General features: G+C 43.2%; 1 protein-coding gene across 1 annotated transcript in view; it reads left to right on the forward strand.

The window, feature by feature from the left end:
- Positions 1-22340, forward strand: part of LOC145342203 (MORC family CW-type zinc finger protein 4-like) — a 143866-nt gene that overhangs the window by 100773 nt on the left and 20753 nt on the right. The window contains exons 14-16 of the mRNA XM_080187555.1: positions 11007-11191; positions 11802-12681; positions 18914-19197. Of these exons, the coding sequence (XP_080043681.1) occupies positions 11007-11191; positions 11802-12681; positions 18914-19197 (1349 nt within the window). The remainder of the gene's footprint in view (positions 1-11006; positions 11192-11801; positions 12682-18913; positions 19198-22340) is intronic.

Here is a 22340-nt window from a genome sequence, read left to right on the forward strand (position 1 = left end):
GTTTTTGTGACATGTCATTGCTGACATCTGCAATCTCTTGGAACAAGACCTCCTTCTCAGTGGATGAGGTTTACGTGCATGCCAGTGTCTGTTACTGTGTCACTGGAGCGCCCTCTGCCTGCTCTCTGCCCTTGTGTGGTCTCTTGTCCCTGAAGTAGGGAAAGCAAAGAGTTATGAGTGTTGACGTTTGTGTGGACTGCAGGGAAATGCAACATTTGTGGAGGATGTCTTTGAAGCATGGGTATGAGAGGATAAAAGATGAAGGTGAGTGATGACTGCTTAGAAAGGCACATGAAGTGCCTCATGAAAGAAGAGTGGGTGGAGCTGCAAGGAATGTTATTCAGAGGAGATTTATGCAGAAGAATGCTGGGAAAGTCAGAGTATGTGGCATGATACCTGAAATTGTCATGCCACTCACCTTAACTGAATTCCTGATGTCCTGGATCCATTTGGTACACCATTTCCAGTTGGAAGAACCACACTTCTGTCATTGAACTCCTTGGTCAATTCTATGCATGATTGGCCCTACTTGGTTGGGAAGGTATACTCACTTCATTGCAGTCCCTCAGATCCTGCAGCAAGACCTCTTGGTAAGGGTAAAAGGGATATGAGGGGCAACTTTCCTACATGTCCTCTCCATTCTTACGACTGCTGTAGCCACAAAAATCCATTTTCTGTTCAGTCATTCTATCTCATGTAGGAATCCCTTCGATCAAAAATCCTTCCTTTGGCATCCCACTCACCCTCTTATCATTGGTCAGAGCAACCTGAGATGTTGAGCTGATGCCTTGGATTCTGCTCTAACTGCCAAGAGGTTCCCATTGAACTAATGGTCATCCTGTTTCATCAGTGACTAAGTTCAGAAAATGTTGTTCTTAATTTTTATTGCTTTTTTTCTAGAGAAATCCTGACCTATTTTCCCTCCATGGTTTTGAATCTGTTACTTAGTTGCAAAGCCCTCTGAGAAAAACCAATTATTTCCAGTTATTTTAGCAATGTTTCAACTACAATCATAATGCTGGATTATCAATAATGCAATCTACCTTTTTCCTGTACACCAATCCATTGTTGAGGAGATTTAGACTAATAGCTCAGCTTTGTTGAACAACTTGGCTGAGTTGGTATTATTTTCAACTCTGATTCAGAAAGCTGTTGCTTCAAGGCACACTCCAGGACTTCAACATATTGGCCAGAATGTTACGGTCATTCATGCCAGTTGGATTTTCCCATCCTGCTGCAGTGAACAGAGATTTGGTTCTGCAGCAAGTGTGCCATGAACAGCTGGTAAGATTGTGCCCATTGTGTTTGCCATCTGATACTTCTCTGCAGTCTAAAAGACTGCATTATGATAGCTACTTTCCTTCAGATTAAGTATTAAGCCAATATGCTGTCTATGCCTTGGAGAATGCTTACCCAAAGATTAGAGGCCGAATGCCTGTGACCACTGAAGTGTTCCTCAACAGGAAGAGAACACCCTCTTGCCTGGTGATTGTTGAGTGGTGTTCATTCATGCATTGTCGTAGCTTCTGCACGGTCTCCATGGTGTACCATGCCTTGGGACATCCTTTCCTTCTGTATTTCCAAGGCGGCCTTCACGACAACACAGAATCACTGAGCAGAGACGGTTAGCCAAGTTCCGCATACATGAGGACGGCCTCAACCGGGATCTTGGGTTCAAGTCACACTATCTGTAACCCTCACAACTTGCTTGGGCTTGTAAAATCTCACTAACTGTCCTGGCTGGAGACAATACACATCTCTTTAACCTATGCTTAACCCTCTCTCCAATCACATTGTCTGTACCTTTTAAGATTTGATTACCTATAAAGACTTGCATTCCAACCATTATTTTGTAAATTAAGTTTGTGTCTTTATATGCCCTGTTTGTGAACAGAACTCCAACTCACCTGATGAAGGAGCAGCACTCCAAAAGCTAGTGGCTTGTGCTACCAGATAAACTTGATGGACTTTAACTTGGTGTTGTGAGACGTCTTACTGTGTTTATCCCAGTCTAACGCCGGCATCTCCACATCACTCAGAGGATGCCAGAGCCCAGGACTCTGTTAAGCCCCTCGCTAATGAGGAGCTGCTGGGTCCAGTTGTCCCACAGCTGCTAGAGCTGCAAACACAGTGAGTAACAGGAAAAAAATGACAACAGCTCTCCTCGGAGTGCAGTGCCAATTGGAGGAGTCCTGTTGCCTTCTGTCTGAGGAGATGGTGCTTTCAGTACAGCATGCCGAGGCCAACACTGTGAGGTTTGCATCTACAGTGGAGACCTTGCTGCAGGACTTGCACTGCATGGCAGGAGATGTCCGCACCATGATGCAGGGCTTTGAGTACATGGTGTAGACATCAGTGGGAAGCTAAGATGTCAGCACGAGAGGACAATGGGACTTCTGGATCTCACTCCAGCTGCTTGTCCATCCCATGAGGGAGCACAGGAGCCACCAGCAACCTGAAAGGAAGAGGATCAGCATTATTACAGCATGGGGCCCTCCAGCCAGAGGTCCCTGGACATCTCTAGTTCTTCTGACACCCCCTCTCTGTGAGCGACATGCCTTCAGCCCCTAACACTGAGAAGGGAAACTGACAAATATCTGTGCTGCCTGAAAGCAGCCCTGGACCCTCAAGGAACCAACCTCCATGGGACAACCACCAAGGTAATCTCGGGTATGGGGGGTAGAAGTAAGCAGGCCACCTTAACCTCAGTTGTGGATCCTGAGAATACACCTCGATGTAATGGAAGGATCAGTAGGATTAAGAAACCATCAGCTCTTAGTAGGCATGGGTGATATAGGCACTAGTGTACTTAGTGTAGATAAATAACCTTTTTGTTTTGAATGTTTGGCAAAAAATTTCACTTCATTAACTGACAGAGCCTCCATCCACCCTATTTGTTCATGCCACCAAGTTTGGGGGAACCATCACACTCACACAGTATCTCATCCCTGTGAGTTTGAGAATGGTAGTGCTATGTCTTCCAATCCTTTTGCCAGCCCCCATTAAGGAAGGGCACTCCCAGCTGCGATGTGGACAGGAATCCAGGAGAGAGGATACTGGAAGCGCTGCCTGCATACCAGCCTCCAAAAAACCCTTTAAAGCAAGGGTGACTGACGTGAAAGGAAAGCAAGGCCTGCAAGTGACCATTCCCAACACCTCTGCCCAAAATGGTGAGTCTGGGACCCCCACCCTGGCCCTGAGTTGAACTTACCTGTGTTTTTCTGAATCCTCTTTGGTGCCCCCTGAGCATGCACACCACGGAGGGTGCTGGCTGTGTCTGTGCCCACCTCCAAAATTTTCTTCAGAGGTGGGGGCACTAAGTGCTGGCTTATGCAGAGCTGTTGTAAATGGTGGCAGCGTGGCATCGCATAGGCACCTGCTGATAATTGGAGGGGGGCGAAATGCCAGAAGTTAGCTACTGACTTGCTAATGTATGAAAATTAGCCTTTTGTGGTCCAACAACATGCTCACACAACTTCACCAGCAAGCAGCTGATAAGATCGGAACATGGAAACTTGCCAACACAAATCATGCTCTTTGGATTTTGAGCACACACCACCCTTCCTGCAGACAGTGTGTATGTTCAAAATCGCCCCACTGTTACTTTTATCTGTGTTTGTCCTTGGTGATAGAGATCACTGGAGCAACCTTGATGAATTACTGCAATGCATTCTTCAGGTAGTGCATATAGTAGCTATAGTGTGCTGATGGCAGACTGGATAGATATGGAGTGTGTGCCAGAGTTGCCAACCAGGTTGACTGCTCTTTAGGAGTTGGTTTCAAATATTGATGTGATTATACCCATTCAGGCAAGTGCTATCGCACTTCTGACTTGAAACTTGTATATGATACAGAAGCTTTGAGTTATCAGGTTACGAGCCACAAGTTACGAGCCACAAGTTACAAACGACCAGCTTTTGCCCTGCTGCTCTAGTTACCTGCTGTCTCATTTCTGAGATTGATGCTGGAGTACTTGGTGATAATAGCACTTTTGTAGGCCAGGGAATGGTGATTATGCTTTTTCTTTTTGCAAATGATATAATCTGGCACCTAATATGTAGATTTTGCTTGTCACTTGTTAACTCAGCCCTGGTTGTTGAACAGACTGACGGGCTGCTTTGTTATCCGAGTTGTGAAAGGAGCTGAATATTATACAATTGTCAGTGAAGAGGTCTCTCTCTGACTTCATGAAGGAGAATCATTGGTGAACCAGACGAAGACAATTTGGCCAGACACTACTGAGGAACTCCTGCAATGATGTCCTGGCAATACAGTTATTGGCCATGACAATCATCATATACGTCAGATATGAGGGTTTTCCTCTTGAACACTTGGCCACAGTTTCAGCTTCTTAAGAAATAAAAAATAGGAGTAGGCCATCTAGCCCTTTGAGCCTGCCCCGCCATTCAATAAGATCATGGCTGATCTGAAGTTGCTCAGTTTCACTTTCCCGCCTTCTCTTCATAACCCTTAATCCCCTTGCCTATCAAAAACCTATCTACCCGCGTCTTAAAATATATTTAGCGAGGCAGCCTCCACCACTTCAACGGGCAGAGAATTCCCGAGATTCACCACCCTTTGAGTGAAGAAGTTCCTCCTCAACTCCGTTCTAAACTGTCCCCCCCCCCCTATCTTGAGGCTGTGCCCTCTAGTCCTACTGTCCTTTCTGAGCAGGAAGAGCCTCTCCACCTCTATCCTATCCATCCCATCCATCAAAATGTACGTCTCAATGAGATCTCCCCTCATCCTTCTAAACTCTAACGAGTACAAGCCTAGTTTATTCAGCCTCTCCTCATAGCTCAACCCCCTCAACTCCGGTATCAGCCTAGCGAACCTCCTCGGCACTCCCTCCACGGCCAAAATATCCTTGCACAAGTGCGGCAACCAAAACTGCACACAGTACTCCAGCTGCAGCCTCACCAGTGCCCTGTACAGTTGCAGCAAGACCTCCCTACTTTTATATTCAATCCCCCTTGCTATGAAGGCCAGCATCCCATTCGCCTTCCTGACCACCTGCTGGCTGGGTTTTTGCGACTCATGCACAAGGACCCCCAGGTCCCTTTGCACCATAGCATGCTGCAGCTTTTCGCCATGTAAGTAGTAGTCCTTCCTACCATTATTCCCACCAAAGTGGACAACCTCACACTTGGTTGACTACCACTTGGATGGCAAGGGCAAATGTTTCTATCTTCTATTCAATTCCTACCTTTGTGTTTGGCTCAAGCTGGCTGATTCTGACGGAACACAAGCTAAGCATTGGTGAGCAAGCTATATGTGAATGGCACAATTAATGACTCTTTCCTTATTTGTTGAAGATTGGGAAGAAACTGGTTTGAATGTGATGCAACCTGGTAATTTTCAATGTGAATTAAATGTCAGTGTTTAGCTGCATTGGAACCATTTGAGATGACAGCTAATTTTAATGAGCAGGCACTAAGTATTATTGTTAGAATGTTATCTTCATGCAGAGCTTTCACTGTATCCTCCGTATTCAGCAAACTCAGCAGCTACTTGATGTCTTATGGAATTAACCAAATTAACTGGACAGTAATATCTCTGATGCTGAGATCCTCTAAAAGAGGCTGATTAGGATCCTGTACTCAGCTCTCATGGCTGAAGACACTTGTAAAACTTCAACTTTTTCTTTTATGCTGATGATTAGCTCCACTATGGTTAAGGATGAAGATGCTTATAGAACCACCTCCTGCTGATTTCTTCACCTGTTATTGGATTTCTTGGCTCTGTTGATGATGTGCTACGTTTGGTGTTTAACATGTTCACTAGGCTGTCACTTCATTCTAAGATTTTAAGATGCTGCTGACAAGTTCTCCTGCATTCCCCAGTGAATCAGAGATCATCTGGCTTGCTGGTAATGAAGTAATCAGTAATGTGCTGTGAAATTATGCTTATGATGGTATATAATTCTTTGACTGCTGATGGCCCACAGTGCCTTGTGGATAACTGGTTTTGGCCACTATCTCTATCCTTGATCTTCTTGGACAATTCAACACTATATGATGGAGTGTGTCTTTATTTACAGATGTGTAGATCTTGCTATCATGTTACCTCAGACTGATATGTCTATGTTAGGTAGGACAATATTTCATCTTGTTGGTTGCTTCACCACCTGACAGAGACTCAGTCTTGCAGTTCTTCAGGACTCGACCAGCTTGGTCAGTGGTGATAATACTTGGTCATTCTTTGTGTGTATGACAGTGTGGTGATTATGAAATCAAATAAGCTTCTAAGATGTATCGTGGCTGCTTGTAATATTGAATTCAATATATATTTGTGACACTGTTCAGTTGTCATTAAAAACATAATTGATTGATTAATGTCTTTTTGAGAAAGGGATTTGTTAGCCTACTCAACCTGGCATGTATGTGTTTCCAGTAAACACTGCAAAGTTGACTTTTATTTGTCCAGCAAGTCACTGTTGTGCAAACAGTCAATGGAACGTAAAATATTAAAAATATTGCATTAAACTCTTGTTAATATTCACTATGCTTTCAGGACAACTGACACAGTCCTACAATGCTCCTTCTACAACATCTGGGAATTGTTCCTCAAATTAAGAGAGATACCCCATAGACTAGTCAAGGAACAAGCTGACTGCATGAGACTCAGGATCACTCCTACTGGTTTTAGCTTGATTCAAGTTCAAGGAAAACCCACCAGAGGTGGGCATAGAACAGTGTGAGGTGGTAAAGGTCCTGGGTATCTTATAAATTACTTGGAGCCACACAAAGTAACACAGTTTTAGGTTGCACAATACCAAAGAACCTTCTGCTGATCACCCAATTCCTACTCCCAAGTGGACCTTTCAGTATTATTCTGTGTTGAACACCATCACTTGAAAGAAGCAATGAAAGGAGTAATGACACACAATTTAGTCACAGTTTTATTTCACCATATCAGTAGATTTTACAAAAGTTTTACATTATTGTATATTTATCCTGTGCACATCTGTCCTTTCTGAAAGAATATCAGAGTTACTCACACACTGTTGGATACAATACAAAGAATTTTATCATGTAGCTTCAGTCTGCACTGCATTTATGAATTTTGTCCTTTAAATAAATTGCCATTACACTTTAACTTTATTTTGATTCAGTGTCTTTTTTTTGCCTGATTATGTATCTGTGAAATGCTTTGGGATGCCTTGAATACAAGTTGTTCCTGTTAATGTTAAATTCCAAAGCAACATTATGTCAAATTTAAGTACGTTTAATGATGAATTTGATGGTGAAGGACGGCTTCTTTAGAGTTTTCAAGTAGCTTTTTTTTCACCTTTCTTAGTCTGGCTCTCAGTAGTTTTATGCTCCATATTTCACAAAAGCCACACAGCTGTTACTAAGAATGAAAAAATCTGCATAATGTTGCCTATTTCTTCCTCCACATCTTTAGTGTTTTAAGAAGTATTCGTTTTGTGATTTTTGGGAATAATTGTGCTCAGCCTTTGAGGACTGTGTGACAGCAACTTTTGAATGTGTTTTATTGCTAAACACTTCAAAAGGAACATTTTCTAACTAAAACCACAGGACAGCAGATTTTTTTTAAAAACGGTTATGTTTTGAATGATTGCTGTGGAAGTCTTCAAATGCTAAGTGGCATCTCTTTTGTTGAATTTTTTCCATTCATCCTTCTAACTTATTCATCTCCTTTCATATTTCTGCCTTTCTCCCTGCATTCCTTCCTTTCAAAATTACTTGTTTTCTCACATTAAGTTTTTTTTCTCTCACTCATTAGTCATTGTTTTTCTAAGTTCTTTGTGATTTCTTCTGTTTACTTGTTAAATCCTAGCATTTTGAATTTACAGGCAATGCTAGAGAGGTGTCCTGCCCCTTTCCTCCCGTTTGGAATTTTCAGCCCAGTTTTCGCTCAAGATGCTTTGCCACTTAAAAGGTCTGCTTTCAGTTCTGAACTTCAAGTCCTCACTCCACACTGTGAATCACTGTCTGGGGACAATGGTGACGTTAATCTCTTCAGAATGGCTCTATCATTCCTCTGTTAAGTCTCCTTTACTTGCTCACACCATTAACAACCCCCGGCTATGCTACTGCTCCTTGCATGTTTAGAGAGAACCTCACCCTCACTGTCGGAAATTCTTAATCACTGTGGCATGCCTAATGATGTCTTTGCATTTAGAATGTTACCACATTTTCTACCGAAAAAGCTTACTTACGGTTCCCCATGTAGCTAAAATGTGAATGAACTATTAGGAAAATAATTAAATGTAATATGTTCATTCCACCACTGAGCGGTTGCTGGTGTTTGCTGCTTGCCTATAGAACTACAAAAAGAATTAACAGAGGCAATGTTCAGGTGGATTACAACTTGATTCTGGTTTTATTTTTGCTTTAGTTCCTATATCAAGCTTATGTGACTCTTTTTAAAACATACTGTGGTTAGAATGAACTATAAAAACAAATCAAGTTATGATTGCAGTCTGCAACATCCCCAGTGACTTAAAGACATTACTCAGTGTAGTACTTATCCACACAGATCAGAATATCCCACCTTTCATGTTAACTAATCCACTCCAAGGCAGCAATTAAGTTGCTAGAAATTCTCTGTGTGTGTGTAGGCCTAGGGACAAGTATCATCAGCTGTGATCGCTGTTTCTCATTATTACCCAGTGATTGCATGTAGCGAAGTGTATATATTTATATATGTAGCTGTTCAGTGAAGTCAGGATTGGGCTTGGCTCTGATGACCATGCTTAAATAGGTTACTAATACTCTGTTGGTGCACACATGAAGAATAACCAGGTGAGGTAATGGAGGGCTTTCATACTGTAGCAGAGTCAGTGGGTGTAGCTGTAAATGCTGCACGTTTCACCACCGTGTATGTTCAGTGAAGATGTCAGTTGCTAACTTGCGTCGGTCCGAACACATATGAACAGGCAGGGAACAAAATTATTATTTTTTAAATCTTTCACGGAATATGGGTATCACTGGCAAAACTAGCATTTGATCTGATCCCATCATTTTTTCACAGGACTGATTAGGTCATCATTAGGTTGAAATTCCTGGAGTTTTTGTATATCGCTGACATGTTTGTTTCTGACAGCCAACTTAGGGAAATTTTAGTACTGTAAAATGACAGTTGGGTTGAGGTGAGGTAGAGGCACATTACTCCCTGAACTTAGCATTGAGTTGGAATCTCACAATCATTGCCTTTGGTTAACCAATGTAGTGTAGTATTTGAAGGAAATTCTGTGATTGATTGTTCTCTTCTCTAATAACATCTCAGTGCCTCAGTTAAAGGCTATTGTTCATCACAGGTAGGTGAACATGAATTCTGTAATTCTTTCCATTTTTGTTTCAAGTGTGCTGAAAATTGACAGGCTAAAGTAAGGAATAGATATCTTGCTATTTTAGATTGTGAGATCGTTAGTTGAAAGACACTAAGCATCTTTTTAGTCTTACATTGGTGCAAGAGTGAGAGAAATGTGATTTTTAAAAAAATGTTTAACATTTGCAACAATTTGTACAGGTAATACCTACCAAGTTTCAGAATTTAAAAACCACACTGAGGAGTTTAATTTCCTTAGCACAATCGTGACAATTTTATTGTTTCTGTTAACCTCTGTCATTACCCTGTTTGTTTGCAGATTGACAAAAAAGCTAAAGTAACATCCAAAAGGATTTTACAAGTCCATCAAGCAATGCCCTACCAAAGGAAATTAAACTCAATTTTTAATGATTCTTAAGAACCAGTAGGATTTCTGCACTTTGAGTAGAATAATATGGATTAGAATGTTTTTGATTTCTTTCTTAATGTTCAGCAGTATCTTTGTTTAAATTTTTACTTGTAGTTATTTTCTCTCCTTTTGTATTATGCTCCAGCTTAATTAATTTTAAAACTAAAATTCACTTAACTTATATCCTCTTGCTGCTCTGGACTTCAAATGACTCTTTCAGTTTTCAAAGTTATAGGTGCTTAGATCCTCTCGTCGATTTTCCTGCTGTTTATGGGTTAAGTGGGTAAAGGCATCATGTGTCCCATACAAAACTGGAGGATCCCAGGTTCAATTGCTTCTTTGTGCTATTTCACCTAGGGCAGTAGTTTAGTGGTATATTTGGTCTCAGTAATCCTAAGGTCCAAAAACAAAATAACTTACAATCTGTTCCTGATCACTTTTATTGGGCAGTATATGAGTGAACATGTGGACAAAAGTAAGCTGAACTGTAATCTCTCTGCGGTCAATTAAATCATCTGATTCTTCCTTACACATGAAAAATAGCCACTTGAATGAGGTACCAGAGCGAACCTAGTACCTTTGTGTCAACACCAGGACAATTTCATTACAGTCAGTGGAAAACTATACCACAACATCGTAAATATTCTACAAATTTCTATTCTTTTAAGATTTGGAACCCAGATCTGTCTTAATTAGATGTTAGAAAGAAACTGGGCAAGGCCTGTGCTGTGTTTGTTTTGAATGTCAGTTGAACTATTCACGATGAACAATCAAATGCTAGTTTTTGAAGCGGTACATTACGTTTTCTCTAATCTTCTGAGGAAGGTTTTGCTGGTGGGCAATTAGATCCCAGTAAATTAAAACACATTTTGGACCGTTGAATATGTTTTAGTTCACTGACATCTCTTAAGTAATTCACAGAGAAGAATTGCTCTATTTTTTAAGTATTAATGCAGAAGAAATATGTTAATGGAGATATCTTTTGGTTCATATTTCTATACAATTGTAAAGGTATTTTATTGAATGAGTTGATAAATTGCAAAAGTACTGTGCTGTACATTTTAATGTCACTACACATTGTAATCAATTATTTATCCTTTAACATCCATATGGTTAAGTCTAGTGATTTGGCTGCATTTATAAGACCAGTATTTAGCTGCAGGTCTCTGGGAGAGAAAACAATATCTAAAGCTAGTATAGCTGCCCAAGCGCACTTGGTCAGTTGTTAAATTGTCTATTTTCCACAGATTCTGAAATGTTGGTTTCCTTTCTGTATTTCTCTTTGGTTACCTGATAGCAGCAATCCCAGTTGGCATCTACAACGGAGAGAAAAGATCACTTTGAAACAGGAGAAAGTGAGGAGGAGCGAGAGGAAGGTGAAGAAGGGGGCTGCAGAACAAGATCGTGCTCCACCCGTCTCAGCATAGCATATTCAGACAGTGTAAACGAAGAACGTGTTGTATCATCTACCCTAGGACAGAGCAGGTTGATGATTTAGTGTTACGTCTGTTTTTAACATTTTATATTTATTGGTATATAGTACGGGAATCAATTCAAAAACTTTAATTTAAAGAAAAAGGAAATTAATTACACTGCACAAGTTGTTTGAAAAATATCTGGCCCCATTATGGCACAGTTGGTGAAAGCAACTTTAAGAACTCCCTCCTGTTATAGAAACCTCAGAAAAATGGTGTAATCAATTGTTGCACCATTTTCCAGAATTCCAGCAATCCTTCTGCCAAAGCGAGTAAGCAGGATAATTCCCATGTAAATTCACCCTTCTGTGTCAGTGTTCATCAATGAACAAATGACTGCTCCGTCAAGGTATCAGAGTGCACCCACGTACTTGGAACTGTACACCGACATAAATCAGCAGCTTTAAAAGAAAACAAAAATTGATCATTGGCATGCTGGTATCAAATTCTGATGAAAACTAACAGGGATGGCGAGAAATGTTGGCAATTCCAAAGATGTTCACATTCCATGAAGGAATAAAAGAATTTTGTCAAAAAATTCTAACTTAATTTTTAAGTGAAGAATGATTGGTATATGAACTGTTGTGAAATAACTTTTGTAATTAATTTCCTCCCCGTAGTAACAAACGAAAACAGAGTCCAAGAAGCAAGAACCAGAATAAAAAACGCTTCAAAGATAGAGCGGGAAGCTTAGCCATTCCAAGTACTCCAGAAGCAGACCAATCTTTGGAATGTGAAACAGTGAATTCTACCAGAGAAAGACAAAGCAGCAGTAGCAGCAGTGATGATGACCTCATCATCATAGATGATGCAGTTATGCAAGGATCCAAAGGCAGTATTATTCAGCGGAGCACCAAGCAAGAAAAAACAGAACCAATAGAGTTCTCTTGCTTCACTGAGGATACTTGTAACAATAACATGGTTAAGGAGAATGATTCCAATGGTGTAGGGCCAGTTAATCATGTTTCTTCAGAAAAAGTACTTATTTCAGAAGGAACACAGACTGTTATAAAGAAAATTGAAATACATTCCAGTGACACAGATGAGTTCACAAACTCCCATTCTAATATGGGATCTCAAGATGTTTTATCACACAATGTTCACGAGATTGATCTGAATGCAACAAAAAAGTATACTGCAGCCACTGTACACTTTCTGGAGAATCAACTGGACTATGCAAGGAATCTATTAGAAGAAAGAACCACAGAAAGAGATTGCTTTAAAAAAGAAAATGAGGAGCAGGCTATCACAATAGAACAAATAAAAAAACAGCTGATAGAATACCAAGAAATCGAAAGGCAGCAACAAGACAAAACTACAGAGAGATCAAACATATTGAAAAATATGGAGGATGTTGGGCCAGAAAGCTGGAGCCTTGAAGAAATTATGGCATATTCCAAGAAGATAATGCAAGAACGTGATGCCTTGGCCCAGCAGTTAAAAGATGCAGTAAAGAGAATTGAAAACTGCTCATCAGAAAGGAATCAGCTGAAAGAACAGGTAAGTAAATACCTGCTCACTTCACAAGCAGAATAACTGAAAGAAAATGTCTAAATGAGGAACTATGTTTTTATTTTTCCCCTTCTGCTATGAAACCCCCACTTCCCCCATGCTGCGAACCACCAGTCGAGTGGACTAGCTGGAAACCTGTTTCCAGGATTCTTCTGTTGGTACAGCCCAAAGGAAATGCAGGAGGTGGTGCTCACTCATGCTGTAGTGAAGTTTCTGGCCTTCAATGGCTTCCAATGAATGCACAGTTTAAATCAGGATCTCATTGTATTGGAAATTGCAGGGCCAAACCTTTTTGTCTACATTATAGCATCAGACTTCAAAGCTCAAACACATCAAGATAGAACATAGCATTTGTTGCAAAACAAGTGCTTGGCAGATTTGTGCATCCACCAGCTGTTCATTTTTGCTGTTGTGAGGCCACAGTTAAAATCAGAATAGTGTTGAGATGGAATTCACTTCTAGATGTTACTACCAGCAGTGATCTCTTCTGCTGTTGATGCTTTCCGATGTTAGATGAAAGAAAAATATTTTAATGGTTTGGAAACTGGAGGAATTTAGGTACTTTTACCATTAAAATGCTTAGTACAGCAAACTGATAGAAAAGAACATAAGAACATAACATAAGAAATAGGAGCAGGAGTAGGCCATCTAGCCCTTCGAGCCTGCCCTGCCATTCAATAAGATCATGGCTGATCTGTCGTGGCTCAGTTCCACATTCCCGCCCTCTCCCCATAACCCTTAATCCCCTCGCTTATCAAAAACCCATCAACCCGCGTCTTAAAAATATTTAGCGAGGCAGCCTCCACCACTTCAACGGGCAGAGAATTCCAGAGATTCACCACCCTTTGAGTGAAGAAGTTCCTCCTCAACTCCGTTCTAAACCGCCCCCCCCTTTATCTTGAGGCTGTGCCCCCTAGTCCTACTGTCCTTTCTGCGCAGGAAGAGTCTCTCCACCTCTATCCTATCCATCCCATTCAGCATCTTATGTCTCAATGAGATCTCCCCTCATTCTTCTAAACTCTAACGAGTACAAGCCTAGTTTATTCAGCCTCTCCTCATAGCTCAACCCCCTCAACTCCGGCATCAGCCTAGTAAACCTCCTTTGCACTCCCTCCAAGGCCAAAATATCCTTGCGTAAGTGCGGCGGCCAAAACTGCACACAGTACTCCAGCTGCGGCCTCACCAATGCCCTATACAGCTGCAGCAAGACCTCCCTACTTTTATATTCAATCCCTCTCGCTATGAAGGCCAGCATCCCATTAGCCTTCCTGACCACCTGCTGCACCTGCAGGCTGGGTTTTTGCGACTCATGCACAAGGACCCCGAGGTCCCTCTGCACCGTCGCCTGCTGCAGTTTTTTGCCACGTAAGTAATAGTCCTTCCTAGCATTCTTCCTACCAAAGTGGACCACCTCGCACTTGCCAACATTAAATTCCATTTGCCAGTTCCTGGCCCATTCACCCAGCCTATCTAGATCCTTCTGCAGACTCTCCACACCCTCCGCGCAATTTGCCGTTCCACCAATCTTGGTGTCATCAGCAAATTTCAACACCATACACTCGGTTCCCTCCTCCAGATCATCTATATAAATGGTAAATAGCTGAGGCCCCAGCACCAACCCCTGGGGCACTCCACTAGTCACCAACCGCCAATCTGAATAGCACCCGTTGACCCCCACACTCTGCCTCCTATTTGACAGCCAATCCTCTATCCACGCTAACACCCTACCCCCAACTCCATGCCCCCTGACCTTCTGTAATAACCTCTTGAGGTACCTTGTCAAACACCTTCTGAAAATCAAGAAAGACCACACCCACCGGCTCTCCTCTATCCACCACCCTAGACACATCCTCATAGAACTCCAATAAATTTGTCCACAGGCCCAACAATAGGACAAAGGCTGAATAATTGCAAAGTCTGGAATTGCGTTCGACTGACACAACATTGTTCTTAAAACAAATTTTACAACTGGTCAATTTGGTTTTGCAAATGTACAAATTAGGAGCCAGAGTAGGCCACACTACCCTTTGAGCCTGCTGCACTGTTCAGTAAGATTGTGGCTGATCTAATTTTAATCTCAATTCCACATTCCCACCTATCTCCAATTACTTTCCAACCTCTTGCTTATCAAGAATCTGTCTACCCCTACCTTAAAATTATTCAAAGAATCTGTTCCACTGCCTTTTGAGGAAGAGCATTCCAAAGACTTTCAACCCTCTGAATAAGAAAAATTTTCCTCATCTCTGTCCTAAATGGACAAGCCTTATTTTTAACATCTTAGATTCTCCCACAAGAGGAAACATCTTTTTCACATTGACCCTGTCAAGGACTCTCAGGATCTTATATGTTTCAATCAAGTCACCTGTTGCTCTTCTAAACTGTAGCGGATACAAGCCTAATACATTTGAGCCTTGCACATAAGAAAACCTATTTAGCGTGGGTATTACTTCAGTAAATCTTTTCTGAACTGATTCCAACACATTTACATCCTTTTAAATAAGAACATAAATACTAGAATTCAGAACGTGGTCTCACCAAAGTCCTGAAACATAACCTCAGTACTTTTATATTCAGTTTCCTTCATAATAAATGATAGCATTCCTTTAGCTTTCCTAATTACTTACTGAAATTAGGTTTTGGTGAAAGACACTATGAATATAATTTTAATAATCAAATATTCTTCCTTCACAAATCAAAGTTGTAAATATGTTGTACAAGTTAAATAGCAAAGTTTTCTGTAATTCATCAGGCTTTATTAACAGTGTTTGTGTTTCTAAACAGTTCATATCATTGAACCATATGGCTTCTCTTTTCTGTCTTGCAGATAGCTTAGTTTATGTTATTTTCTTCTTACCCTGTATAAGTTACATGTGAAAGAGAGGAATGACATTATGAAAGTTCTGTTTTTTGAATGAATGATTTTTCTTTAATTCCAGTAAGATCTTTTCTACAGTGATAATTTCTATTAATGATGTTACCTTAAGACAAATCACAAATTTGCTTTCAATAAGCTTTCCAAGTTCGCTCTAAGAGGACAAAGATTGAGAAGTTTGATCAGACTCAGGTAGCTGAGAAAAATAAATCTGAAAATTACATTAAGTCCTCCCAAGAATCTTTCTCTTTTATTTTCTCATTCAGAAAAACAATGATCAAGAAAAAATATTTGAAGTTTGGTCAAAATATTCCATTTACCATGCCTGAATTTGCTTCAAAACCAAAGTAATTCCAGTAAGAATGTGGGACATCTGAACACCCTATATTTAGCAGATGGATCAAAAATGTGTCACGCAATTCATTCCTAAAACTCAACATTAGGAAACATGGACACACTTTATTGGTGGTTCATGATTGGCTAATTATCAGCCATCTTGAACTCAATGTTATAGAATCATGTACCTGTATAGATCTGAGAATCCAATGACAAAGAAAGAAGATATCAGATTCAGACACAATAATTGTAGTTTAACTGTTCCACATCATGCAGTCTGTGCAGGACAGATCCATGCAATAGATAATTCCACCAAGAGCGAATAAAATGTACGTCTTACAAGGGCACTTTATATGTTTGAATGTCAGGCAAGAATCATAGAAACCCTACAAAAGGAGGCCATTTGGCCCATTTAGTCAGCACAGACAACAATCCACCCAGGTCCTATCTCCATGACCCCAAATATTTATCCCACTTACCTATGCATCCTGGGACATGAAAGGGCAATTTAGCATGGCTAGTGCACCTAACCTGCACATCTTTGGACGTTGGAGGGAACCGGAGCACCCGAAGGAAACCCACACAGGCACGGGGAGAACATGCAAACTCCACAGAGACAGTGATCCAAGCCGGGAATCGAACCCAGGTCCGTGGAGCTATGAGGTAGTAGTGCTGACCACTGTGCCACCATACCACTCATAAATTTGTAACAGTAGGGATACAGAAGGTTGACATATGTCAACATGCACAGTCCTGTGGGGCTCAATTTGTATTTAGTAGGAATCTTCTGGTTAGGCAGATTTGTTACTGTTTGTTATCTATTGGAAGCTTTTAAATCATAGAATCCCTGTGGTGCAGAAAGGAGACCATTTGGCTCATCAAGCCTGAACTGACAACAATCCCACTCAGGCCCTATCCCCGTAACCCCACTAATTCCCCTGACGCTAAGGCACAATTCAGATCGGCACCTGCGCATCTTTAGACTGTGGAGGAAACCCATGCAGACACAGTTTAAGCTTATTTATTAGTGTCACAAGCAGGCTTACATTAACACTGCAGTGAAGTTACTGTGAAAATCCCCTAATTGCCACACTCCAATGCCTGTCCGGTACACAGAGGGAGAATTTTAGCATGGCCGTTGCATCTAACCAGCGCATCTTTTAGACTATGGAGAAAACCGGAGTACTCAGAGGAAACGCATGCAGACTCCGCAGAGAGACTAACCCAAGCTGGGAATCAAACCTGGTTCCCTGGCGCTGTGAGGCAGCAGTGCTACTACTGCGCCTCCTGCATAAAACGAAAGATAATGCTAAAAAACTAAAGAAAGTAATTAACCTGGGCAATAACGGCTACTGTTTTGTTCTGAAACGTATCCAGTGAGCTGGCCAGCCACCTCGTGTTTAAAACACAGATCCTTACATTTAAGTATCCAGAACAGCTGTCCAAAATTAACACATTTCCAACTAGTGAAGTTGATTTGACAAAGAGCTACATTGAACTATATAATTAACTCTGTTTCTGTCTCCATAGTTTTCTAACAGTTTCTGTTTTTATTCTAACTAGTGGATATGTTCTAACAACATAGGGTAATGACTTTTTTTTTCAAACTTAATTCTCCAGTTTTTTTTAGTTGATGCTATTAACATTTGAGGACTGTACACCTCGGTAACTATCTCATGAGGACACAGTCTCAGAATTCACATCTCAGCAGCCAAGATGAACTGGAAGGTGGCCAATTATGATTTTATCCATGTATGAAGGTGTGAGCAACACTATCTTAGTTTTCCTATCTTGGTAGCATATTCTAAAAGCACACAATACCTAATAATCATCTTGCTGTGCTAGAAAATTCTTGCTAAAACCAGTTTACAGCCGTTGTGCTTACAGCAGATGCTGGCCTTATACAGCAGCTATCCATACATACTACTGTGTCTTAATTTGGATAACTGCAGATATTTACATTTGTAATTTGCATGCCAAATTACAACATCCAACTTCCTTGCTGTAATCAATGCACTTATAAGAATACAAAGGACATCTGAGATATGCGTTTGGCTGGAGTTGCTGGTTATCCTCATAAACATTTGGAAAAAGGTTTGAGTTGACTGTTTAGGTTTTTCATCCTCAAGTGCAAGACCTATGTTCACATCTAACTAGGTTTGATTTAGCAAGACATTGGAGTGGTGAACCTATGACTGCTCAGAAGATTGGACACCAAAGCATAATACTCAATGCATGTGGTTTATTGCAAGATCATTAACACATAAAAAGTACGAGTTTATAATCTTGCTACAAATGAAGGCATTTTGAAGATTTGCTCCTGTCGTGTAAGTTGCCTCTTGGAAAAAAAACTCACTTCTTAAGCCACTTAGTCGGCACTGGAGTTTAGAAGACTGAGAGGCCAAGTTATTGAAACACTTGGGTTTCTCAGGGGGCCTAACAGAATAGATGCTGAGAGGTTGTTTCCTCTTATTGGAGAGCCTGGAATCAGAGGGCATAATGTCAGAGTAGGGGCTTGCCCCTTATAGAGATGAGGAGGAATTTCTTCTCAGAGGATAGTGGATCTGTGGAATTCTTTACTGCAGAGTGTAGAGGCTAAATCATTAAATATGTTCAAGGCTGAGATATATTTTGATCAGTAAGGGCATCAAGGGTTATGGGACAAGGTGGGAATATAGAGTTGAGGATTATATCTGATCAGTCATGATCCCATTGAATGATGGAGTAGATCTGATGGGCCAAATGGCCTACTTCTGCTCCTGAATTTTATGAAGTTCATCTGTAGCTATTTAGAATGATGCTAAGGGAAGAAGCCATATGGAACAATTACTAAAATATATTAAAAGGGCCTTATTAAAACATCTGTTTGCTTGCCTTAATTAAAAGTAATATATTTCATTTGAAGAATGGGTCTGCAAACATAATGAATATGCCTTTTTGAATGATTGAAAGGATAGTAAATGTAAATTGACTTGAGAAAGTGTAGGAAGTAAATTTACTCCTGTTTTACAGCTTGGAAAAATGGAGCACGAAAGAGACCAATTCAGAATGGAGTATGAAAAAATGAAACAAGATTTGAAAGCTAACACAAACAAAGGTGAAGATATTTATTGGACCAAAAAATCAGCTGCTGCATACAGGTATTCTGAGCTGGAGCTAATGCGGACAGAGGTTGAAAAATTAAAGGGACAAAAGCTGGAGCTGGAGGAAAAATTGGAAGAGGCTCTGAAGTGTAATGCAGTATATAAAGAAGCATGGGACCCTTCCACCAGCCAAGAAGTTGCACAGGCCAACAGGTAATGAAAACGCATACATGGCGTTCAAAAATATCTTGAAATGTAACTCTCACCTAAAGGAACCCTTTGTCAAATCCGATTAGCCTCTCCAAGTTGATTTTATTTGTAACTATTTTAGGAGCTGCTGTCGTAAGCTCTTTGAGTTGTTTCTAAGGGTAGATGAACCACCACTTTTTTGTGCTAAGACTGTATATCTTGTGCGACTGCAGTGAAGAAGCTTTTTGAAGTGTTGATTTCCAACAACTTGTCATTTGAATATTGAATATGCAATGTGGGATCACATGATTTGCTTAATCCAGGCAAGCTGCAGTTGGGAAACATTTCTAAATCGGAACTCATTCATTCCAGCCAGGGAAGAAAAAAAGTGCTCATTAGGCTCTCAGCACAGAAGCTTAAAAGCCTTTCTGCTGTGACAAGAAATATCTGTTGCATGAAATCCCAGGTTTGCTGATACAAATGAAGTCTTCCAGGGAAACCAGAGATGAGGGAACTGCAGGAGCAGTGGGAGGTCTGAAAGCACAGCTCAGACCAAGGAATGAGAGCGCAAGCGCGTACACAGAAAACAGTAGCAGGTTCAAAAGGATAAGGGAGCTGTGGAGAGAGGGTACAGGGAGGGATAGAGGGTACAGGGAGGGATAGAGGGAGAGAGAGGACAGGGAGGGATAGAGAGAGAGAGAGAGACGACGGGGAGGCATGGAGAGAGAGACTACAGGGGGGGACGGGGAGGGATGGAGAGAGAGAGAGGGAGAGGGGACGGGGAGGGATGGAGAGAGGGAGAGGGGACGGGGAGGGATGGAGAGAGGGAGAGGGGACGGGGAGGGATGGAGAGAGGGAGAGGGGACGGGGAGGGATGGAGAGAGAGAGAGGGAGAGGGGACGGGGAGGGATGGAGAGAGAGGGAGAGGGGACGGGGAGGGATGGAGAGAGAGAGAGAGAGAGGGAGAGGGGACGGGGAGGGATGGAGAGAGAGAGAGAGAGGGAGAGGGGACGGGGAGGGATGGAGAGAGAGAGAGAGAGGGAGAGGGGACGGGGAGGGATGGAGAGAGAGAGAGAGGGAGAGGGGACGGGGAGGGATGGAGAGAGAGAGAGAGAGGGAGAGGGGACGGGGAGGGATGGAGAGAGAGAGAGAGAGGGAGAGGGGACGGGGAGGGATGGAGAGAGAGAGAGAGGGAGAGGGGACGGGGAGGGATGGAGAGAGAGAGAGGGAGAGGGGACGGGGAGGGATGGAGAGAGAGAGAGAGGGAGAGGGGACGGGGAGGGATGGAGAGAGAGAGAGAGAGGGAGAGGGGACGGGGAGGGATGGAGAGAGAGAGAGAGGGAGAGGGGACGGGGAGGGATGGAGAGAGAGAGAGAGGGAGAGGGGACGGGGAGGGATGGAGAGAGAGGGAGAGGGGACGGGGAGGGATGGAGAGAGAGAGGGAGAGGGGACGGGGAGGGATGGAGAGAGAGAGAGAGGGAGAGGGGACGCGGAGGGATGGAGAGAGAGAGAGGGAGAGGGGGCGGAGAGGGAGAGGGGGCGGGTAGGGATAGAGAGAGAGAGAGAGAGAGAGGGGGCGGAGAGGGAGAGGGGACGGGTAGGGATAGAGAGAGAGAGAGGCGGGGAGGGATAGAGAAAGAGAGAGGCCGGGGGGGAGAACGGGGAGGGATACAGGGGACGGGGAAGGATAGAGAGAGAGAGAGGCGGGGGAGGAGAACTGGGAGGGATAGAAAGAGAGGGAGGCGGCGGGGAGAACGGGGAGGGATAGAGAGAGGGAGAGAGATGGGGGAGAGAACGGGGAGGGGTACAGGGGACGGGGAGGGATAGAGAGAGAGAGAGAGAGAGGCAGGGGGAGAACGGGGAGGGAGGGAGAGAGAGGATGGGGAGGGATGGAGAGAGAGAGAGGGGGATACAGGGGATGGGGAGGGATAGAGAGAGGGAGAGGGGATGGGGAGGGATGGAGAGAGAGGGGGATACAGGGGATGGGGAGGCATGGAGAGAGAGGGGGATACAGGGGATGGGGAGGCATGGAGAGAGAGAGGGATACAGGGGATGGGGAGGGATGGAGAGAGAGGGGGATACAGGGGATGGGGAGGCATGGAGAGAGAGGGGGATACAGGGGATGGGGAGGCATGGAGAGAGAGAGGGATACAGGGGATGGGGAGGGATGGAGAGATAGAGAGGGATACAGGGGCCGGGGAGGGATACAGGGGACAGGGAGGGATAGAGAGAGAGAGGAGGGTGGGAACAAGGAGGGATAGAGAGAGAGGGGGGGTAGACAGGGAAGGATACAGAGAGGGAGAGGGAGGGATCAGGGAGGGATAGAGAGAGGGAGGGGGGCCGGGGAGGGATAGAGAGAGAGAGGGGACGGGGAGGGATAGAGAGAGAGGCGGGGGAGGACGGGCAGGGATAGAGAGAGAGAGGGGCGGGGGGGAGAACGGGGAGGGATACAGGGGACGGGAGGGATAGAGAGAGAGAGAGAGAGGAGGGGGGGAACGAGGAGGGATGGTGGGGGGGGAGGGGGTGGGGTACAGGGAAGGATAGAGAGAGAGTGGGGGGGAGCAGGGAGGGATAGTGAGAGGGAGAGGGGCCGGGGAGGGATATAGAGAGAGAGAGAGGAGACGGGGAGGGATAGAGTGAGAGAGAGAGGGGGAGGGCACAGCGAGCAAGAGTGGACAGCAAGGGAGGGAAGACAAGCAGAGAGGGAGGGAGAAACAAGGCGGACTGGGAAGGAGGGAGAGAGGGGAGAGGGAGGAAGGGAGAGGGGAAAGGGGGGAAGAGAGAGGGGAGACGGGGAGGGATAGAGAGGGGGGTGGAACCAAGGAGAAAGAGGAGGGTCAAAGAGAGAAAGAGGGTTACAGGGGTTTGGGAGGGGCAGAGAGAGAAAGAGGGAGAAACCCAAGAGGGAATGTGGGGGTGGTCCCAATCCAGGGTTAAGTAAGTAAGTTTATTTATTAGTCACAATTAGGGCATACACTAACACTGCAGTGAAGTTACTATGAAATTCCCCTAGTTGCCATACTCCAGCACCTGTTCGGGTCAATGCACTTAACCAGTACATCTTTCAGATTGTGGGAGGAAACCGGAGCACCCAGAGGAAACCCATACTGACACGGGGAGAATGTGCAAACTCCACACAGACAGTGATCCAAGCCAGGAATCAAAGC

Source organism: Carcharhinus amblyrhynchos, chromosome 4 (genome assembly GCF_965287045.1).
Source record: "Carcharhinus amblyrhynchos chromosome 4, sCarAmb.v2.hapA, whole genome shotgun sequence".
Classification (NCBI taxonomy): Eukaryota; Metazoa; Chordata; class Chondrichthyes; order Carcharhiniformes; family Carcharhinidae; genus Carcharhinus; species Carcharhinus amblyrhynchos.